Below are 16290 nucleotides of genomic sequence, written 5' to 3'. Positions count from 1 at the left end.
TGTAGTTGATACCTAGTTGTCATTTCTGACTAATCCAGTGGTGATATTACTAAGGAATGCCAAATTATTGTTCATAGAGCACAGTAGACACTTGCTTATTGAAACTGCAGGGTCAGCTTTTTTGTCCACTTGAAGTATATATGTATTTAAGTTCGGGCTTTGTGCAAACTGGAAGGATCTTGAGATTAAACTTGTTGTGAAATATTTTTGTTTGACTTAATGTTTTATTACACTTAATTTGCCTCAGATTTTTTCCTGCCTCTTAGATTTTGTTGCATCACACTCTTGCCCTTAGGTCTCTAGAGTTCTTTTTGTGCCCCCAGTTCTGAGCCAAGATTGTGGCTGTCTCAAGTGTCCTCTGACTTCCTGGGACAAGTGTGACTTTCACAAGCATTTCACTCACTGATGCTTTAGTCTTCCCATGACTTTTGTTCACTTTTCCATGTACCACCTCTCCTAGCAACTAACTAGTCATTGCTTTTCAGAAGATGACTTTGATTGCAGTAGTCAAAAGTAGTCACTTTGTCTAGACTTGGTAAGCAGGAGAAAGGAAAAGTTCTACTGGGGCAAAAACCCCTGGAAAGCAGTGGTTGGTGTTTCACCTGGAGATGTACCGTATGAATGGTGTGGCACAAAGGTGTCTGGCAGTAATCCTTCTAAGCCAGTGGAAGGAAAGGGGGAAGCAACAGACTTCATATGGTTTGGAGACTTAGTTCACTCCTTAATTTCAGATGAAATCTTTGGGAACATCAATGTAGGGACAAATCAAGCAAGAAATGTGGAAACCTCTTGGACTTCTTGATGTAGCCTTGGGTTCCTCTTGTTTTGCTTTTCTCTGCTACTTTTAACCTGTAATTGAAATCTGTTCTAAAGTGATAAACTATCAGCTATGGATTATATGTTTTAGAATTACAGGGTTTTAATGGCTATGTTGTGGTAACCCTATCATGAAAGACATGAATGTTTTCTTCAAAGTGGGACCATCCTCTAGTGCCACTGGATTTAAAATTAATTGCTCTGGTGCTGCTTTCTTCTTTGGCTTTTATTGTGGGAGCTCCTTTTTGGTGGTGGGTGTGTGGTGGGGTGGAATGGAGTCTGGTTACATACCCTTTCATCCTGAGTCAGACCTTTGCAGGAAAGAGAACAGCTGAGCAAGGTCCAGATGCTGTGGAGTTCTAGCATTGCTCAGTGTTCATGGGTAAGAACTGTTTACAGGGTGAGCAGGGAGACACTGCATCTCCTGCTGGAGAGAAGAAGTAAAAAGCAGAATAAGGAAAGCTGATCTAGGAATGGGATCTGTTACTTTATAGCTTGTTAGTGGAATAATCTTATTGCATACTTAAATTCCAATTATTCTTAGAAAATACAGCTATTTAGAACTCTAAAATGGATAAAGTTAATTTCTTCAAAAAACGTTGACATTAACCTGTAGATTCTTTTCTGCTCCTACAGTTGCACATCTTCAGTGTTTTTTTTAAAAAAATAATACTGCAAAAAATACCAAACAACAAAAACAAAACCTAGAAAACCACCACCAAACACAAAAAAAATCCAGCCCTAATTTTTAAATGGGCCCCTAAATAATTCCTTTGATGCAGTAGGTGTGAAAATGGTACTTTTAATCACAGATGGAGAATAATTTTCTGTGGAAAAACAAGCATTAGGGAAAACATTCTCAAAAAAAGTTGACTCCTGAATGAAGTTGTTATAGCCATTGGCAGTGCAAAGTAACCTCCAGGCTGTGGTTTTACTTCTCTGTGTAAACAGGCCTTCTTCAGGCCTGTTAGCTCTGCACCAGGAACAGTGCTCTGGGGGTGCTGACATTCAGGTGTACTTTGTCTGTTGGATGAGCCCATACAACAGTGTGACTCTTAAACCTAGAATAATGTGGGTGTGTCTGGGTTGGGGTTTTTCTTTCCAAATCCTAACTGTAAAGGACATGATGTGATGGATGAGGAGGAGAGGCTGTCACAGCTGAACAGAATATGAATCCAGGTGTAAAGGAGGCTGCTTACAAGCTCATCAGGTGTGTAAGGGCTATGCAACACCGAGCCTTGCAGAAGAAAGGTAAAATGCAGCTGCTTTTCCCTTTTTAGTTGATAACATCTGCGACCTCTGACTCGGAGGTCAGGGACCGCGTGGGAAAGCAGAGGTGCTGAGACTGAGCTCCCTCCCCGGAGCTGGGTTTGCGGCGGGGGCTGTGGGTCCATCGCGGCCTGCGGCAGAGAGGAGGGGGGGAGGGCAGCCCCCGCCCGGCTCCTCCTCCGTCTGCCCCGGCGCTCTCGGGCGGGCGGCGGCCGCCGCCTCATCCCAGCCCGGCGGGGGTGGATGGCCGGGCCGGCAGCCGCGGCGGGGTGCGCGGAGCCCGGGTAAGCACATGGGTGGGCGAGCCGGGGGCGGCGGCAGCCGAGCGGGACGGGTAGGTGAGTCTTCCCCGGGCGGCAGCGCCGGGTCGGGTCGAGGGGTCCCAGCCCGGCCGCCGCCCGAGCACTCGGGTCCTCGGGGGTAGCGCCGGGTCGGTCCCGCCGGCGGTGAAGCCTTCCTGGTCCCTCCGTGGGGTGCTGGGGGGCAAAGGGGGACGGCGAGACACCGCTTCTGCGGCAGGCATCTTGCAGCCCGGGTGCCGGGCAGGATCAAGGGAGGTGATGGTAGAAGGCACCCAAGAGCCCCATAGCTCAACCGAGGTCCCGTCCCAGGTCAGGAGAAGACCTGGTAACAAGGCAGGTTGAGCCCCAGCCCCTGCGTGTTTTGCCTTTGGTCCAGTTGCATGGTGCCCCTGAGAGCATAAGCTTTGCTCCCGTGCTCAGTAAAGGGGTTTTGGTTATTAAAATAACAAAAAAATCCACCACCCAAGAAACCAAACCTAGCCCATGTTGTAATGCTTTAATTAACTTGTTTCTAGCAGTTTTGGGGTGCGGCCAGGGGACAGTGCTGAACTTGCCAGGGCAGGCTTTCAGACAGGTTGTGTCTCATGTCCTTAGTGAAAAACTTTCTGCAGAAGACAGAAAGACGACTTGATCAAGAACTGAAGGACCTGGAACGGTAGCTGTAATATGCCCAGACACTTGTACTTAATTGAAGAAATAGGAGTAGCTCCTGTCTTTGAGTGCACACAACAGCAGCTTTTCCTGATGTGGTGTAATGGCTAGACGAGGAGACTCTGGCTGGTTCCCAGTTGTGCTACAAATTCATGGACCTTTGTCCCTTTGTGTCTTGGTTTCCATGTGTGTTAAAGAGGGATGACGATGCCTTCCCCAGTGGCCTGGAGTGGAAACAGGGAGGTGGCAGGACCCTGCTTCCAAGTTATTTGGGAAAATGTGAACAGACATTAAAATGCGACCTGGAAATTGTGAAAATGATTTCACGGGGGCTTCTGCTAAGTTGACTTCTGTTTCGTTTGTTTATTTTGCGTAGTGAAGATGAGGCATTACCGGGAGACAAGACACACAGCCATGTTTTCCTACTTTCTTCAGAGAGGGCTGTGCTGGGGGGGCTGTGTGTGTGCTGACCCGCTCCTCACGGGCTGTGTGCTGGGATAGTTGACCACATCATCTTCAGTGTGTGCTCCTGAAGATGTCTGGGTCTTCTAGGAAGAGTCTAAGGGGAATAAGTAGATGGAATGACTTAAAAAAAAAAGTCTTTTCACCCTACCCCAGTTCTGCAGAAAAAAATGTGGAAGATTCCCACTTTTTAAAGCTTCTTTAGGAAGGGCCCACAGACCTCTGTCCTGAAAATACATGCGGGCAACAGCTTGTATGTGTCTGCAGGAGTGGTGCCATGGAGAAAATTCCCAGGCTGTGGCTTGTCCCTGGGGCTCTCAGAGATGCAGCAGGAGGGTAAGGTGTGAATTTGGGTTGGCCTTGTAAAAGGCGCTGCATATGTGATGATCAGGAACATCTTGGCGTCATGTATGCTGAGATAAGGACAGACTGTCTCACATTCCATGAGTTAAATTGAATACCAGAGATGTCAAAAAAAGGATTTTTTCCTCCCTCCAGCCTCTACTGTAGAGGATCTTTGCAACTGACTGGCTTGAAAAGGTGGAATCTCTCTTCTTCTGCAGTATCAGGTGTTGGGGAAGGACAAGCCAGAATTTTATTTCCTCAAGAGGAAGCTTGTCATAGCAATCTATGTCCTCATTACTGCCTGTGGTACTATGAGGTTTGTCCTTCTAAGCCAGCCGGCAGGTGCCTGTGGTTTGAGGCCTGGCTTCGTTAACAACCAGCTTGATGCTCTTTGGCCAACGGTTTGCTTCTGCCACAGGCAGCGAGCTCCCCTTCTAGTGCTGCCAGGAACACATTGCCTCTGCGTTCTGCCTGTGGGGGAGGCTCTCAGGATGGTGATGCTGCCGAGTGAAATAACAGGTTTTTGCTGTGTGAGATTAGGTGACAAAGCTAAGATCTTCCTGTCCCTCTAGGAAGCTTTTGGACAAAGGCATCTGTTTGGTATGGTGGTACTTCTAAGGAATAAAGCAGAGAGATGTCTTGCTGATGTGCACAAGAAAGCTGCCTGCTGCAGGGAGCGTAATCCTCTCCTGCCTTGTTCTTTGGGAACCATTTACACCAGTGTGGTGCAGGTAGATCATTTGTTGATCAACCTCAGGTGTGGATGTTTCTGGCCAGTACAAGGCAACACAGGTCAGGCACCCAGCTGTAGCCTTCCCAGATTTGCACAGCTCAGGGCAGGGGGTGATGGGGGACAATTACAGTAATTGCATTGGAACCCATAGCCTTGAATTAGTAGTTCCCAGTGGGGTATGTGACCGAGTTATCTGCATTCTTTCATAACCTTAATACAATTAGATTGTTTGTGTATTTATTTTCTTATGCTGCTGTTGGTTTGTCCTAAGACACCACGTTCCTACAGATCACCGTGCCCCTTTTCTCAACCACTCCACAAAGCATTTCTTCCCAGCATCCACACTAGCTGCCTGCCGCTGCGAGCGAGCGCTGAGTGCTTACCGTGCCCAGGCAGGCTCTGGCTCCCTTGGGTGGTCTTGCACGTGGCATCCAGCAAAGGATAAAAAAGATGAGACATTCATGGAAACACTCCTGTTGCTTTAGCCACAGGCAACATCAGTAGCATGAGCACTTCTGTCAGAAAAAACTACACAATAAGTTTAGCACAAGCTCTTGGGTCAGAAAAGTGTCTTCTATTCTGTAACTCGTGGGTTGTACAGGATCTGATCTGTGTTGATTTTGACAGTACCCCATGTGAGCAGTGCTGCATGATCAAGGTCTCTATGTACTGGAACCGTTATTGCATGGGAGAAAAGAGCCTGTCAAAACTGTTCCTAGCTGCAGAACCAGGAGGGGTGAATAAACAAGCTGGTTTTGCAGAAGAGCTTATGGAAATTTAATCTTGTTTATCACTTGGAGAAAAAAATTATCAAAAGTTTTAGACTGAAGTTTGTGATGTTTGTTTTAAGGAGAAGTTAAACATGTCCCTGTCGTCCTCCTCCCCTGTTCGGTTTTGTCTTGTGCCATTAGCTGTCCCCAGCTGGGGCAGTGCCCGCAGCCAGGCAGAGAGGACACCTGGAGTTCCCGATAGAGGTGGCCCGCTGCCTCCAAACCTGGGCAAGAAGAAAAAAGTAAAAATTACTTACGGAAAACAGGCTAAGGGAGACTGAAAGAGGGGACAGCAAAATCGGCCTCCTCTCTTCCCTCCCTACACTTAAACGTCAGACAAGCCCCTCAGCAAGCTGCTGCCGCGTCGTCCCCAGCAGACAGAACAGCGCTGAAGGGAACCGCAGAGATAACTGCAGTGACGGGCTCCCTTGGCTTGTTAAGAATCTGCTTTAATGAATGTGTGACATAATCTGTACTGCTTTTTTCTCCTACTTTTAAGTAAAAGGAGGACAGTTTGAAAAATGAGCTGGAGGTGCCTTTTGTTGCAAGGCAGGTCTCTGATATGAGAAGAGGTGGTAATTAATTAAAGCAGCTGAGTGGTACCTTGAAGTATCTTCTTATCCCAGTACGAGAGTAACATTTGCCTCAAAGCAGTGCATGTGATATTAGCTGTTGGGATAACTGTAGAAATGGCGTGTATGTGTTTGTGATACACGCGGTAGTGTTTTGTGCCAGGCAGGTTGAGCAAGGTACATGGCATCAGCTGCAAGCCTGTTTCCGTTTCTTACAGAGACACCAGCACATGGCATGTTTGGATCCCTTCTCGGCCAGGCGCTTGCCCCACAGCTGGGCTGTTGGACCTGGTTCCACATCCAGGTGACCACGGTGGCCGGTGGTGTTGGGTTCACTGTGTTTTCAGATCACAGTTTGATTGTGTCTCATCAGTAAGACTAAGCAAGCTCAGGTATTTTGCAGAATAGTGAAAGACATGTTGGGAAGGTACTTGTCAAGAAGAGCTTTTCCCCCCTCTACCTCTCTCTCCCCCCTCTCATCTCTCTCCTCCATGTAAGGTACACATGGTTACACTCTTATGTAGCTTTGCATAAGTTGTCATATTATTTATACGGCCAGGTGAGGATCTGGGTACAAAAAATGTGTGTTTTGACTGAGTAAGGTTAAAAAAAAAGATGATTATTTTTGACTCAATACTAATGCAGATATTTTTGAAATTCCATTTCTTAATGGCCAGGAAGATAAAATGAAAAGGTCCTTCACTCACCACCCCATCCACCCCCCAGCAAAGCTGCTGTCTAAAGTTGCTCTGCTGCTGCTAATCCTGGGCTGACGCTGATGAGCAGTGGGTGATGATGAAGCTTTCTTTCAATTCCTGGTGCTGGGAGTCTAGCTGGGCTGAAAGGCAAAGAATTCATCCTGCAAATTAGTTGATTTGAGCTCAAGATAAGACTAAGTTGTAGAAACATCTCGACCTGTCAGTGTTTTGTATGAAAACAACCTGAAATCCCCCTGCACCTGTCACATCTGGTTGCAGGCAGAGGCTTGTCCTCCTTTGGGTGTTGGTGCTATGGAATTAGCTCCTAGAAATGTCCTTGGGGCATGGCAAAAGGATGACCTTACCTCCGTGGCATGTGCCAGGGCTTGAAGCTACTGAGGGACACAAGGGCTTCCTTGATGAAGTCATGTTTTGTGCTTACCTCCCTTTATTTAAGCAAGCTTGGGATCTGTTAATTTGGCAGCGGAAGTCTAGGAGAATATGTTGAAGGGTGATGTTTGTAAAGCACCTGGGGCTGCATAAAGAACTGCAAGACACAGAGTGTTATTGTGTCTATAATCCCTGATGACATGTCTTCAACCCCCTCTTCATTCTGGACCCGTGCAGTTAACTGAGCATGGCCTGCTGAGCATCATGGCCTTGTCTGATGTGAGGGGTGTGAGGTGCAGGCAGCTGCATGGGCTTAACGGGCCCTTGCTCTGACCCTGTGTGTCTGGGATGGGTGCTAGAGGTTCCCCTGGCAGAGGGAAGGGTTGGAGACTGATGATCTAGGACGATGCCTGTTGCTTCAGGTGTCTCACCCGCTCTCCTGAAGAGAAAAGCCTGCCCAGAGGAGTTTCTGTTTCTTAAAGCTTGGCTTCTGTCCTAGAGTTTGAAGTGTTACGTGCCCCTGGACTCACAGGAGTACCCGTAGGAGGGTCTTCCCACCTATGGAAACACAGGGGTGCTGACACCCAATTTAAAAAACTGGGGAAACTGAGGAAGCGAGACACCAGCACTGAACATTAAATCCAAGGTCAAACAGTAAGACAGAGAGAGGAACGACCGCTCGGCTCCTTCCTCTGGCCAAACGTGTTCCTTCCTGTAGGACCTGATACAGGGACGCATCTGAGGGAGATAGCAGTGGAAGGTTGGACTGGGACAGGCAGCGTGGGGGCCCCATGGGACACCCCAGGAAGCTGTTTCCTGACCCCCGCTGCTCTGATGCGTGAGGTTTGCCAGATTACGCTTTCAAAATTGGCACCTGGAGCCGTGGGAATGGGCCTGTTTTGGTGATTTCACTGACAAGCATCAGTTCTTCCCGGCTGCTTATTAAATATATCATTTGTTGCAGAGACAAGTCTTTCCTGAGAAAAAGCCCTCTCTATTTTCTTGGAAAAACAGTTGGTTAATAGAGCTAGTTATCAAGAAATGCACTTATTTTTCTTTAACTATGTGAAAAAAATCTGCTTTTGCAATGACAGGCAGAGACTCAGTGTGAATCTGGTCAAATTTGCTCTAGTGAGTGCACCCAGTGCTTTTAATCTGGAGAAAAAATAAATATACGTGTTTTAAATGAAAAGCCAAGGCCTCTGCTAGACATGCTTAGTCTAAATCTGGGCATGCTTGGAAGTGTCACTGAAGTCCACTTACGATGTGATGGCAGCCATGCTGATTTCAAAGGAAAAATGAGCAGAAAATTGACTTTGCTGGACACTTACACATAAAAACTTCTCCCTGGAAAGCCGGTCCTCAGAAAATGTAAGAAATGAAAGAGCCCGTGGTTGAGCTTTGTTGCAGACCCATGATGAGGAAGGGCAGCAGCGCCAGCCATGGCAGGCCCGGGGGACAGGTCCCCCTCTGCTGTGCTCCACGGCAGGGACGTCTTGGCCAGAGCCCCAAGCGAAGGTGGGGTTGGGCGGACGTGGCTCTGCCCCGTGCTCAGTGAAGCCCCAGAGGAGCTGTGTTTGGCTCTCCACTGGCTCCCCGAGGGCAGCGGGGGCCCTGGTGGGACTTGGCTTTGAGAGGGAGGAGCAGTGAGGAGGATGGAGGTGGAGGGAGGGAGGGAAGGGGGTCGAGGTCCGGGTGGCCATGGAGGGTGGGAGAGGAGGGGAGGCTGGGCGGTCCCTCCCTCCCTGCAAAGCCCGCTCTCTCCAGTTTTGGTAGGAAAGGAGGTGAGTATGTAGGGAGACTTTCTTTTCTATCGTTCCTTCATTTTCATGTTTTGTCCTTCTATCTGTTTCCCACCCTTCTCCCCAGGGTAGGAGTTGCTTTTGCCCCCCAGACCAAATGTTTCTGAAATCATTGTATGAGACAACGAGCGAGGAAGATGATCAGCTGCAGGTAAAGAAACCAGCTTTAGGAATTGGATTAACATTCCTCTTTCTCTCTTTTTTTTTTCTTTCAGATTTGTCACCATGAGCCTCTTGTCATTTGAGTCCATCTGCATTGTCCTGCTTCCCCAAGGTACGTATAAAGTCGTCGTTTTGCGTCAGTGGTTTCTGCCTCGGATACTTCCCTGTCTCTGGCTGGAGTTGTTCGTTCCCAGGAACGAGAGCCGAATCAGGGCCTCTCCAGGAGGTTTACAGATAAACCTCTGAGACGTAGTTTCACATAGAAGGGGAGAAAATAATATCTGAGAAACAGCTTTTCTGAGAATTCAAACACATGTGACTGATATGTATGTGGAGAAAGTCTTTGATACGGGAAAAGCTGATGTTATTATTATATTTAAAGTTCATCGATTTCTCCAGTGCAATTATTTGATGTCTGCAGTGCTTATGACTGCGATCTTTAGAGCCTAAGCCTGGCCTAGCTCTTGTTCTTGTGCTGTCCTTGCGTGCAGTCAGCAGAGGGACTGTCCTTCCATGTGCTAGAGTCCAGTCCTTGGCACTTTTTGTGCTCTCTGACTGTGTCCTGCTAGAGGGAATTTCCTCCCATAGATACGCTGCGGTGCTGTGTCACCAAATTATTTTTTGCGAGTCTGAAATCTACAGAGCAAATCAGCATTTTTGCTGCTATAGATGAAAACCTGCTTGTATTTTTTTCTTTTTTTTCTTTCTTTTTTTTTTTTTTTTCTTTTTTTTAAGGCAGTTGATGAGTGATTATCTGTTTGATCCCACAGTTTTACTGGCATTGGGTATACAAGAAATTCATGCTGACCAGGAGATGATGGGCAAGATCTCAGCTGCTGGCCAGTGTAAGTTTGTTTTTTAAAGCAAATCATCTACTTTCTGAATTCCTTCTTTCTTTGTTTTTCTTGTTTGTTTGAGGGTTTTTTAAAATTATTATTATTGTTGTTTATTGGACCCCATTTGGTCTGTAAAGTCCCCAGCAATGCTCTGGCAAGCACAGCGTTGTGGGTGCGTCTGGCTTTTCCCCTCATTGGTATTAACTCTCCCGGGATGCCAACCTACTCTGTTTTTCCCAAATTGCCTATTTGCCAACCAGCTGGCGTTTCTGCCAGATCCTTCAGAGCTTGTTTCAAGCAGTCCTGATTTAAGGAGTTGTGTTTAATTACAGAGTTGATTTGCCATCAGACCTCTCACGTGGCTGATGCGTTCAGGCTGGAAAGCCAGCACCAGCCACGATGCTGTGACTGGGGTTGACTGGGCTCTGGCTGGCCAGCAGACCATGTTCACCTACAGGTCCCTTGATGTACGTGCAATTGGTTACTTACAAACTGTATCATGCATTCTCCTGCTAGCCTCTGTTTTCTGTTGTCTGTCTGTCAAGTGATAAACTACATCTTTCTTATGCCACTCATGCCCTCCAGCCTCATCCCATAACGCCATGTGTTCACCTCAGACTTTCCATCCTGATGTGCTTTATTTGGATGTTTTTCACTGATGCCAATCACCAGGAGCCCTTTGGTGGGCTGCAGACATCCTGCTTACGAGTCTCTTCCGTGGCTGTGCACCAGTGCAGCTGCAACACGGAGATTCCCGGTCCTTGTACCGCTGAGCTCCAGAGCAACCTGCAGACCATTTCTCCTGGCCGAGCCCATACTGGGATGGGGGCACAGCGATTTTCTCTGTGCGTGCTTGGGCAGGCAGCTGTGGTCGGTGTCTGCAGGCAAGCACCCGCGTTGTTGCATCTCCACATTCAGATGGGCTGTGAGGGCAAGGCTGGCAAGCCAGGATGGTGCTGGCCAGGAGGCCGTGCTCCAGCTCACCCCCAGCGTGCTGCTCCGCGGCGAGGCTGGTTGCCCTGTTAGAGCAACCAGTGACCCAGAAGGGAATGCTTTACAGCTTTCAATCCCTCATAATCTGCTATTAGAAAACCCTAATTATAAATTCAGGTTTTTGCTAGGAGGAATGATTTGGAAAGAAGTAGTGCTAATAAAAAGATGATGATGATAATGGGGATAGAGAAAGGCCACGGGCCAAAAGGGCTCTTGAAAGGTTGGTGTGCTTGTTCCCGGTATTGATTCTGGATTTGGTTTCCCTGAAGTTGGTTCTGGTAAATGCTGCAGAGGTGACTTTAAAATTTCTGTGTAAATGCTTTGAAAATGTCTCTTCAGAGTCTGCGGACTGCCTTTTTTTTATTTTTGTCAGCGAAATTATGGGCTTCACTGCAGCATAAGCACCTCAGGAACTTGTACTTGGGAGCAGTAATGTTCATGCAGGCAGGGGTGGTACAAGGATGCATCTCTGAAGACGAGATGAAAGGCAGATTTTTGTGAAACATGTTTCTGTCAGTGCCTTGGAGCTGTTCAGAGAGTGTGTGTTGAGAAAAATAAGAGCATGTTTTGAAAAATGTGCTGCAGATGAAACACATCTGGCTCTGTGGGACTCCGTACACTTTGCAAGCGCCTTCTGGATTCGCATCCGTGCCTTGGGCTGGGAGAGGCGGCCGGTCCCGCTGGGCACGGCCACCTTTCCCCGCTGTCCACCCCTCCACATCCTCGCCAGGAAAGCAGCTCTCTCTGAGGTTAATGATATCACTGCACTGGCTCCTTGGGGTTGCTGCTCTTGTGCTTTCACTGAACTGCTAAAGAGGACCTGAAATCTAAGGTGAAAGTCTTGCAGACTGTGAGGGCTGAACTGGCACTGGTGCTGGTGCACACCAGAGCAGCAGCGTGTGTGGGGTTTGGGTGGTGAACACGGGGCTGTCCCAGTCCATCCTCAGCAAGCCCATTTGTCTGGATTTTCTGCTGTTGGCTGTCTGCTTCTGGAGAGTGAAATTCAGGTTATTTCTTTTCTTTTTCTTTTTTTTCTTCTCCCCCCCCCCCTGCAAAATCTGCCTGTCTGGATTCTGCAGTCGCCTGCGATCCAAGTGTGAGTGTAGTTTCACAGTGTACATCTTTTTCTCCTAGTGATGCAGTGCTCTGCTTCCTTAGATGTCCTTTTCCTCTTGGATGGCTCCTACAGCATTGGCAAAGGAAGCTTTGAAAGGTCCAAGCACTTCGCAGGCAAACTCTGTGATGCCTTGGACATCCATCCAGACAGGGTGAGTGTCAGGAATGTCTCATTTCAGTTTCAAGCAGCTTGGCAATGGGCGGAAAAGGCCAGTGATAACGTGCTGAGTGAAATTGCAAAATTCAACCCAGCAGCTACTGTGGGCTCAGAGTATTTATTCAGAAAGATGCAGTGAAGGTCTGTGAAGCAGCGGGACTGGAGGACACTTTTTGATTCTTCACGGGTTTAAGCAGTGCCATTTGGACTTGAGAAAAGACATAATCTTTCAGGTTAAAGATTACGATTTGGGGGTTTTTTTACTGATTGTTATTTTGGTTTGGATGCTCATAGATTAAAACAGTTGGATCTTTTTGTTGTTTTTCCCTGTAAAGTTGCAGAATTAGTCTCTGGGAAGTTAATCGCCTTTCTGTACAGATGTAAATGATACAGTCTGCTTGCCCTGCTTCTCCTAGAAGGTCTCTATTCCAAAATAAGCCTAAAAGGCTGGAAGGACGGAGTTCATTGCAAGGCACCAGCTGTATACTGAGGCATTTGGGGATCTGTATGCTGCCGTTGGTCTCCAAGATGTCATTGCACTCCCCACCTGCTAGTGGTGCACTGCGCTTTAGTGCTGGTACTCACCAGAGAGAAGAGCACAGGACTGACCAGCTGGGACTGCCAGCTGGAGCCCAAGTAGCTGATGTTTACAGATACCCAGTATAAAACACACTAAAATAAACAGATAGGTGTGGCTATGCCAAGTTCTTTCCTGTCTGTTTCCTATTCCAGACTTTGGCTCAAATCAAAGTCTAATTTTGGGTGCTGTGTGTCTGAAAGGAGCGGTGGGAGCTGCACCATACAGTCTGGGCTCCCTCAGGTCTTACCTGCTTCCCTGGAGCCATCCTCAAGTCACCTCTGGGCCTCAGTGACGCATCCCGGGGTTTGTCTGAGGGGATTTCAAGCAAGACCCAGCTGCAGTTCCAGCTGTGCATCCAGTCTCGCATCACGGTATCCCTAGCTAGGCGTCTTGGAGCAGGCTGGGATGGTTGCTGTACTTCATTCCCTGCTGGAACTTTTCCAAATAGATGTCAGGTCTTTGGGAAGGTTGTGGCAGGGACGCAAAGGCAGGAAGAGACAGGACAGAACGGGTCTGGGCTTGTGGCTTTGAGGACCACTGGTTCATGTCTGATTCTCCTGAGAGGTCGGGGAGCGAAGGAACAGAGGCAGGTCTTGTGTTTACTTCTGGTTCCCACAGCAGGGATGCTTAGACTTGCACCCAAAAATCTCCTCCAGGCCAACTACCACCACTGCTCAGGGTCCTAAAATCAAAAGCTGCTGCTCTCCTCCTGTTGCAGGGTCTTTTGGAAGCTGAAATCACCATTTCCCTACCATCATTTTCTCATCTAAAATCTCTCACCCTTCAGATCTCAGTTTACAGCCACACAGCACAGGAAGCTTTCCACAGCCTGGGCAATGATGGTAAGGAGTCACAGTGCATCTGCAAGGCTTTGAGAGATGCCAGGTGGCTCAGGTTAAATGGGCATTCACTTTTCGTGGCTTATACTGAATTGACTGAAAGTAGAGACTTGCATCTAGGGACCAACTGCAATGTAGGCTTAGGCAAAAGAATTTGAACATTTAATATTTGCAGATTTGGTGGGTTATTCGTCTAAAACACCATCCTTTCCCTAGTTTTTCTCTTAATTCTCACATAGACTGGACTGAAAATCAGTAACCTTTTCACCTTTGAAGTTCTCACATTCTGTAAAACTTCTTGTAAGGCTTCAGTGAAATATTCTGGATGTATTGCCCAATACAGACAATTTGGTCTGTTTACATTTTCAGGCATTTTCAACTATAGAAAATGATTTTAAAGGAGGTAGTGGAAAAATAATTGGTTTGTGTTGCCTACTGTGCTCTGTGCCAGAGGGAGCTGCTTTTAGTAATGGAAAGATTGCCTGCACAGTGTATGAATGGCTTAGTATAAAAGGTGTTATTTATAAACTACTGTCCTCGAGGCTACTAGCTGCTGTGAATGGATAAATATAGATCTTGAACTGTAACTGCAGCAGAGGCTCCTGTTGTTTGCAGATGAACTTTTTTGTTTTGTTTATAGTCTGTATAGGTAATGCTATGGTTTGTGCTCTTTTTTGAAGTTCATTTAGAGTTGCCAGTGGCTCGACATGGAAAACAGAGGTTTTTTCGATACAATTTAGTCTTTCCAAATCTGTAAATTGATCAAAAGAGTAAAACTCTCACAGACACCTTTCATAATCTTTAACCTTTTCTTTTAGGTCCGCGTGGGAATGATACAGTTTAGCTCAACTCCTCACCTTGAATTCCCACTGGATTCGTATCTAACCAAAGAAGAAGTGAAAGAGAGAATCAAGAGGATTGTGTTCAGGTCAGCTTATTTTACAGCTCTTCTCTTTTTCTGGGCTATGAATGATCTCTGGACCAGTTTGTTGAGGTCTGCACATTTCTGCGTCTGCTGTGCACACACCAATGTGATGCCCCCAGGGAAGGGGGTGGATGAAGAGTGCCTGTGGCCCATAATCCACAGTCTGCTGAAAACATGCAATCTGATCTGTCTTTATTGGTGCAAGTTGATAGGGCAGAAAGTTTTCAGTGTCCCAGTATAATGTGGTAAATAGGGGAGAGTTTTCCATCACTGTCTTGGCAGGTCTGTCTGTCTGTTTGTGCCAGATGGTGGGTTACGTCCTTCCAGGGAAAAGCAAGCATGGCGTTCCCAATGGCTGAGCAGAGGCAGGACAGTGTGCATCTTGATTTTTTGGTGGTTACAATTTCTTTTGTCCTGCGAGGCAGTGATGAATTGCTGGTCCCTAGATATCTGTACACATGTGTCTGCTGAATTCAAGAGGATCAAGTTTTCAGATGGAAACCTTTTCTGTTCCTGAATGTTCAGACTTGGATGTCTTCCCACGACCTCAGGAAATGGAGCCAGAAGCCCAAAGAAGCACTGTCCTTAGAGCCTCTCAAAATCCGAACTTTTCATCTCTGAGAAATACATGTGGATCTACAGAGGATCTGACAAGCACCCCAAAATAACACTTGTTTTGATGATAGATGAGATACTGGTATGGCCTGTGGGTTTCTGCTCTTTCTTCAGCTGATCTGCATTATGGCTAAAGGTTAGCTCAACATTTCTCATGGATGTCTGCTGCTCTCGGCATGATGTACATATTGCAAGCAAATGTGATCACTTTTTCACTTTTTCAAGCAAGATCAATTAGCTGGGTTTCATTGTATTGCTTTTGATAAGCTTACCAAATCAAGAAAACCTCTCATGTAACGTTACAGGAAAAATTACCAGAAAACAAGATGCGCTTCTCCTCTTTGGCTGTCACTTAAAAGTCTGTGAGAGCAGAGAAAATGAAGCAGTGTTTGGTGTCTGGCACTGGAACTCCTTGATGACAACACATGGATGCTGACAGATCAAACAGAAATAATGGCCTTGTGCTCAGCCATTTCATCTAGTTTAAATGAAAAGCTGACATTTCAAAGTAGATAAAATAGTTATGGATGGATTCCAGTTGGCTTGTGAAAAAACGGGGTGTTTAACATCTTGGTTGTGAGGCTGCTTGATGTGCTTCTGATGAGCCTTTGGGCAGCGAGGTGTTTTCTGACTTGAGCCCTGTGCTCTGGGCACGGGGCTGAGAGCACTTGGAAGGAGGCAGCACCAGACTGAAGTGAAGCTTTTGTGACTTATTTGGAGACTGTTAGTCTCTCTCTGTGAATCTCATCCAAACAGCTTTTGAATTCCTTGGCCAATTTCAACAAAATTTGGTGGTGATCTCTAAAGCTAAATTTCTTACCAGTTTCTTTCATACAAGTCAATGGTTGGTTACAAGAGAGAAACCTTCTTAGTTCCTGAGGAAAGGCAGCAGGTAAAGTCCACATCTCCTTCAGCTTCAGAAAATCCTTATTGGAGTAATGCCTTAAACATACATCCGCTGTGTCAAAAACCAGCGAACCTCCAAATGCAAGTTGATAAGAAACCGAATTTAATGAGCTTTGGTGCAGACACTCTTTATTAACTTTTTCTAATCCTCAGGGCTCACATGCACACATCTTAGTGAGTTCATCAAGATTTAGTCATCAGACTGACTATGCACAATATATTTTCCCTCATGCACAGCACTTTTCACTGAAGCGTCTGACAGCTACTGACATCTGGTCAGGAAAAGGCAGATTTGGACATGCTGTGAACACACGGTCATTGAGTATGCTTTGAAATGGTGGAGTGCAGAGG

At 46.8% G+C, this 16290-nt stretch overlaps 1 protein-coding gene across 3 annotated transcripts in view; it reads left to right on the top strand.

Annotated features, from left to right (window-relative positions):
* Positions 1 to 2293: 2293 nt before the first annotated feature.
* The window catches only part of VWA2 (von Willebrand factor A domain containing 2), a 28453-nt gene continuing 14456 nt past the window's right edge, over positions 2294 to 16290 (top strand). For all 3 annotated transcript variants that reach the window (XM_054832105.1, XM_054832104.1, XM_054832103.1), the window contains exons 1-5: positions 2294 to 2369; positions 9026 to 9084; positions 9743 to 9817; positions 11936 to 12069; positions 14312 to 14421. In XM_054832105.1, the coding sequence (XP_054688080.1) occupies positions 2329 to 2369; positions 9026 to 9084; positions 9743 to 9817; positions 11936 to 12069; positions 14312 to 14421 (419 nt within the window). In that variant the 5' untranslated portion in view covers positions 2294 to 2328. The remainder of the gene's footprint in view (positions 2370 to 9025; positions 9085 to 9742; positions 9818 to 11935; positions 12070 to 14311; positions 14422 to 16290) is intronic.

The sequence above is a fragment of the Grus americana genome, chromosome 7, assembly GCF_028858705.1.
Source record: "Grus americana isolate bGruAme1 chromosome 7, bGruAme1.mat, whole genome shotgun sequence".
Lineage (NCBI taxonomy): Eukaryota > Metazoa > Chordata > Aves > Gruiformes > Gruidae > Grus > Grus americana.
This window is presented reverse-complemented; position numbering and strand designations above follow the sequence as displayed.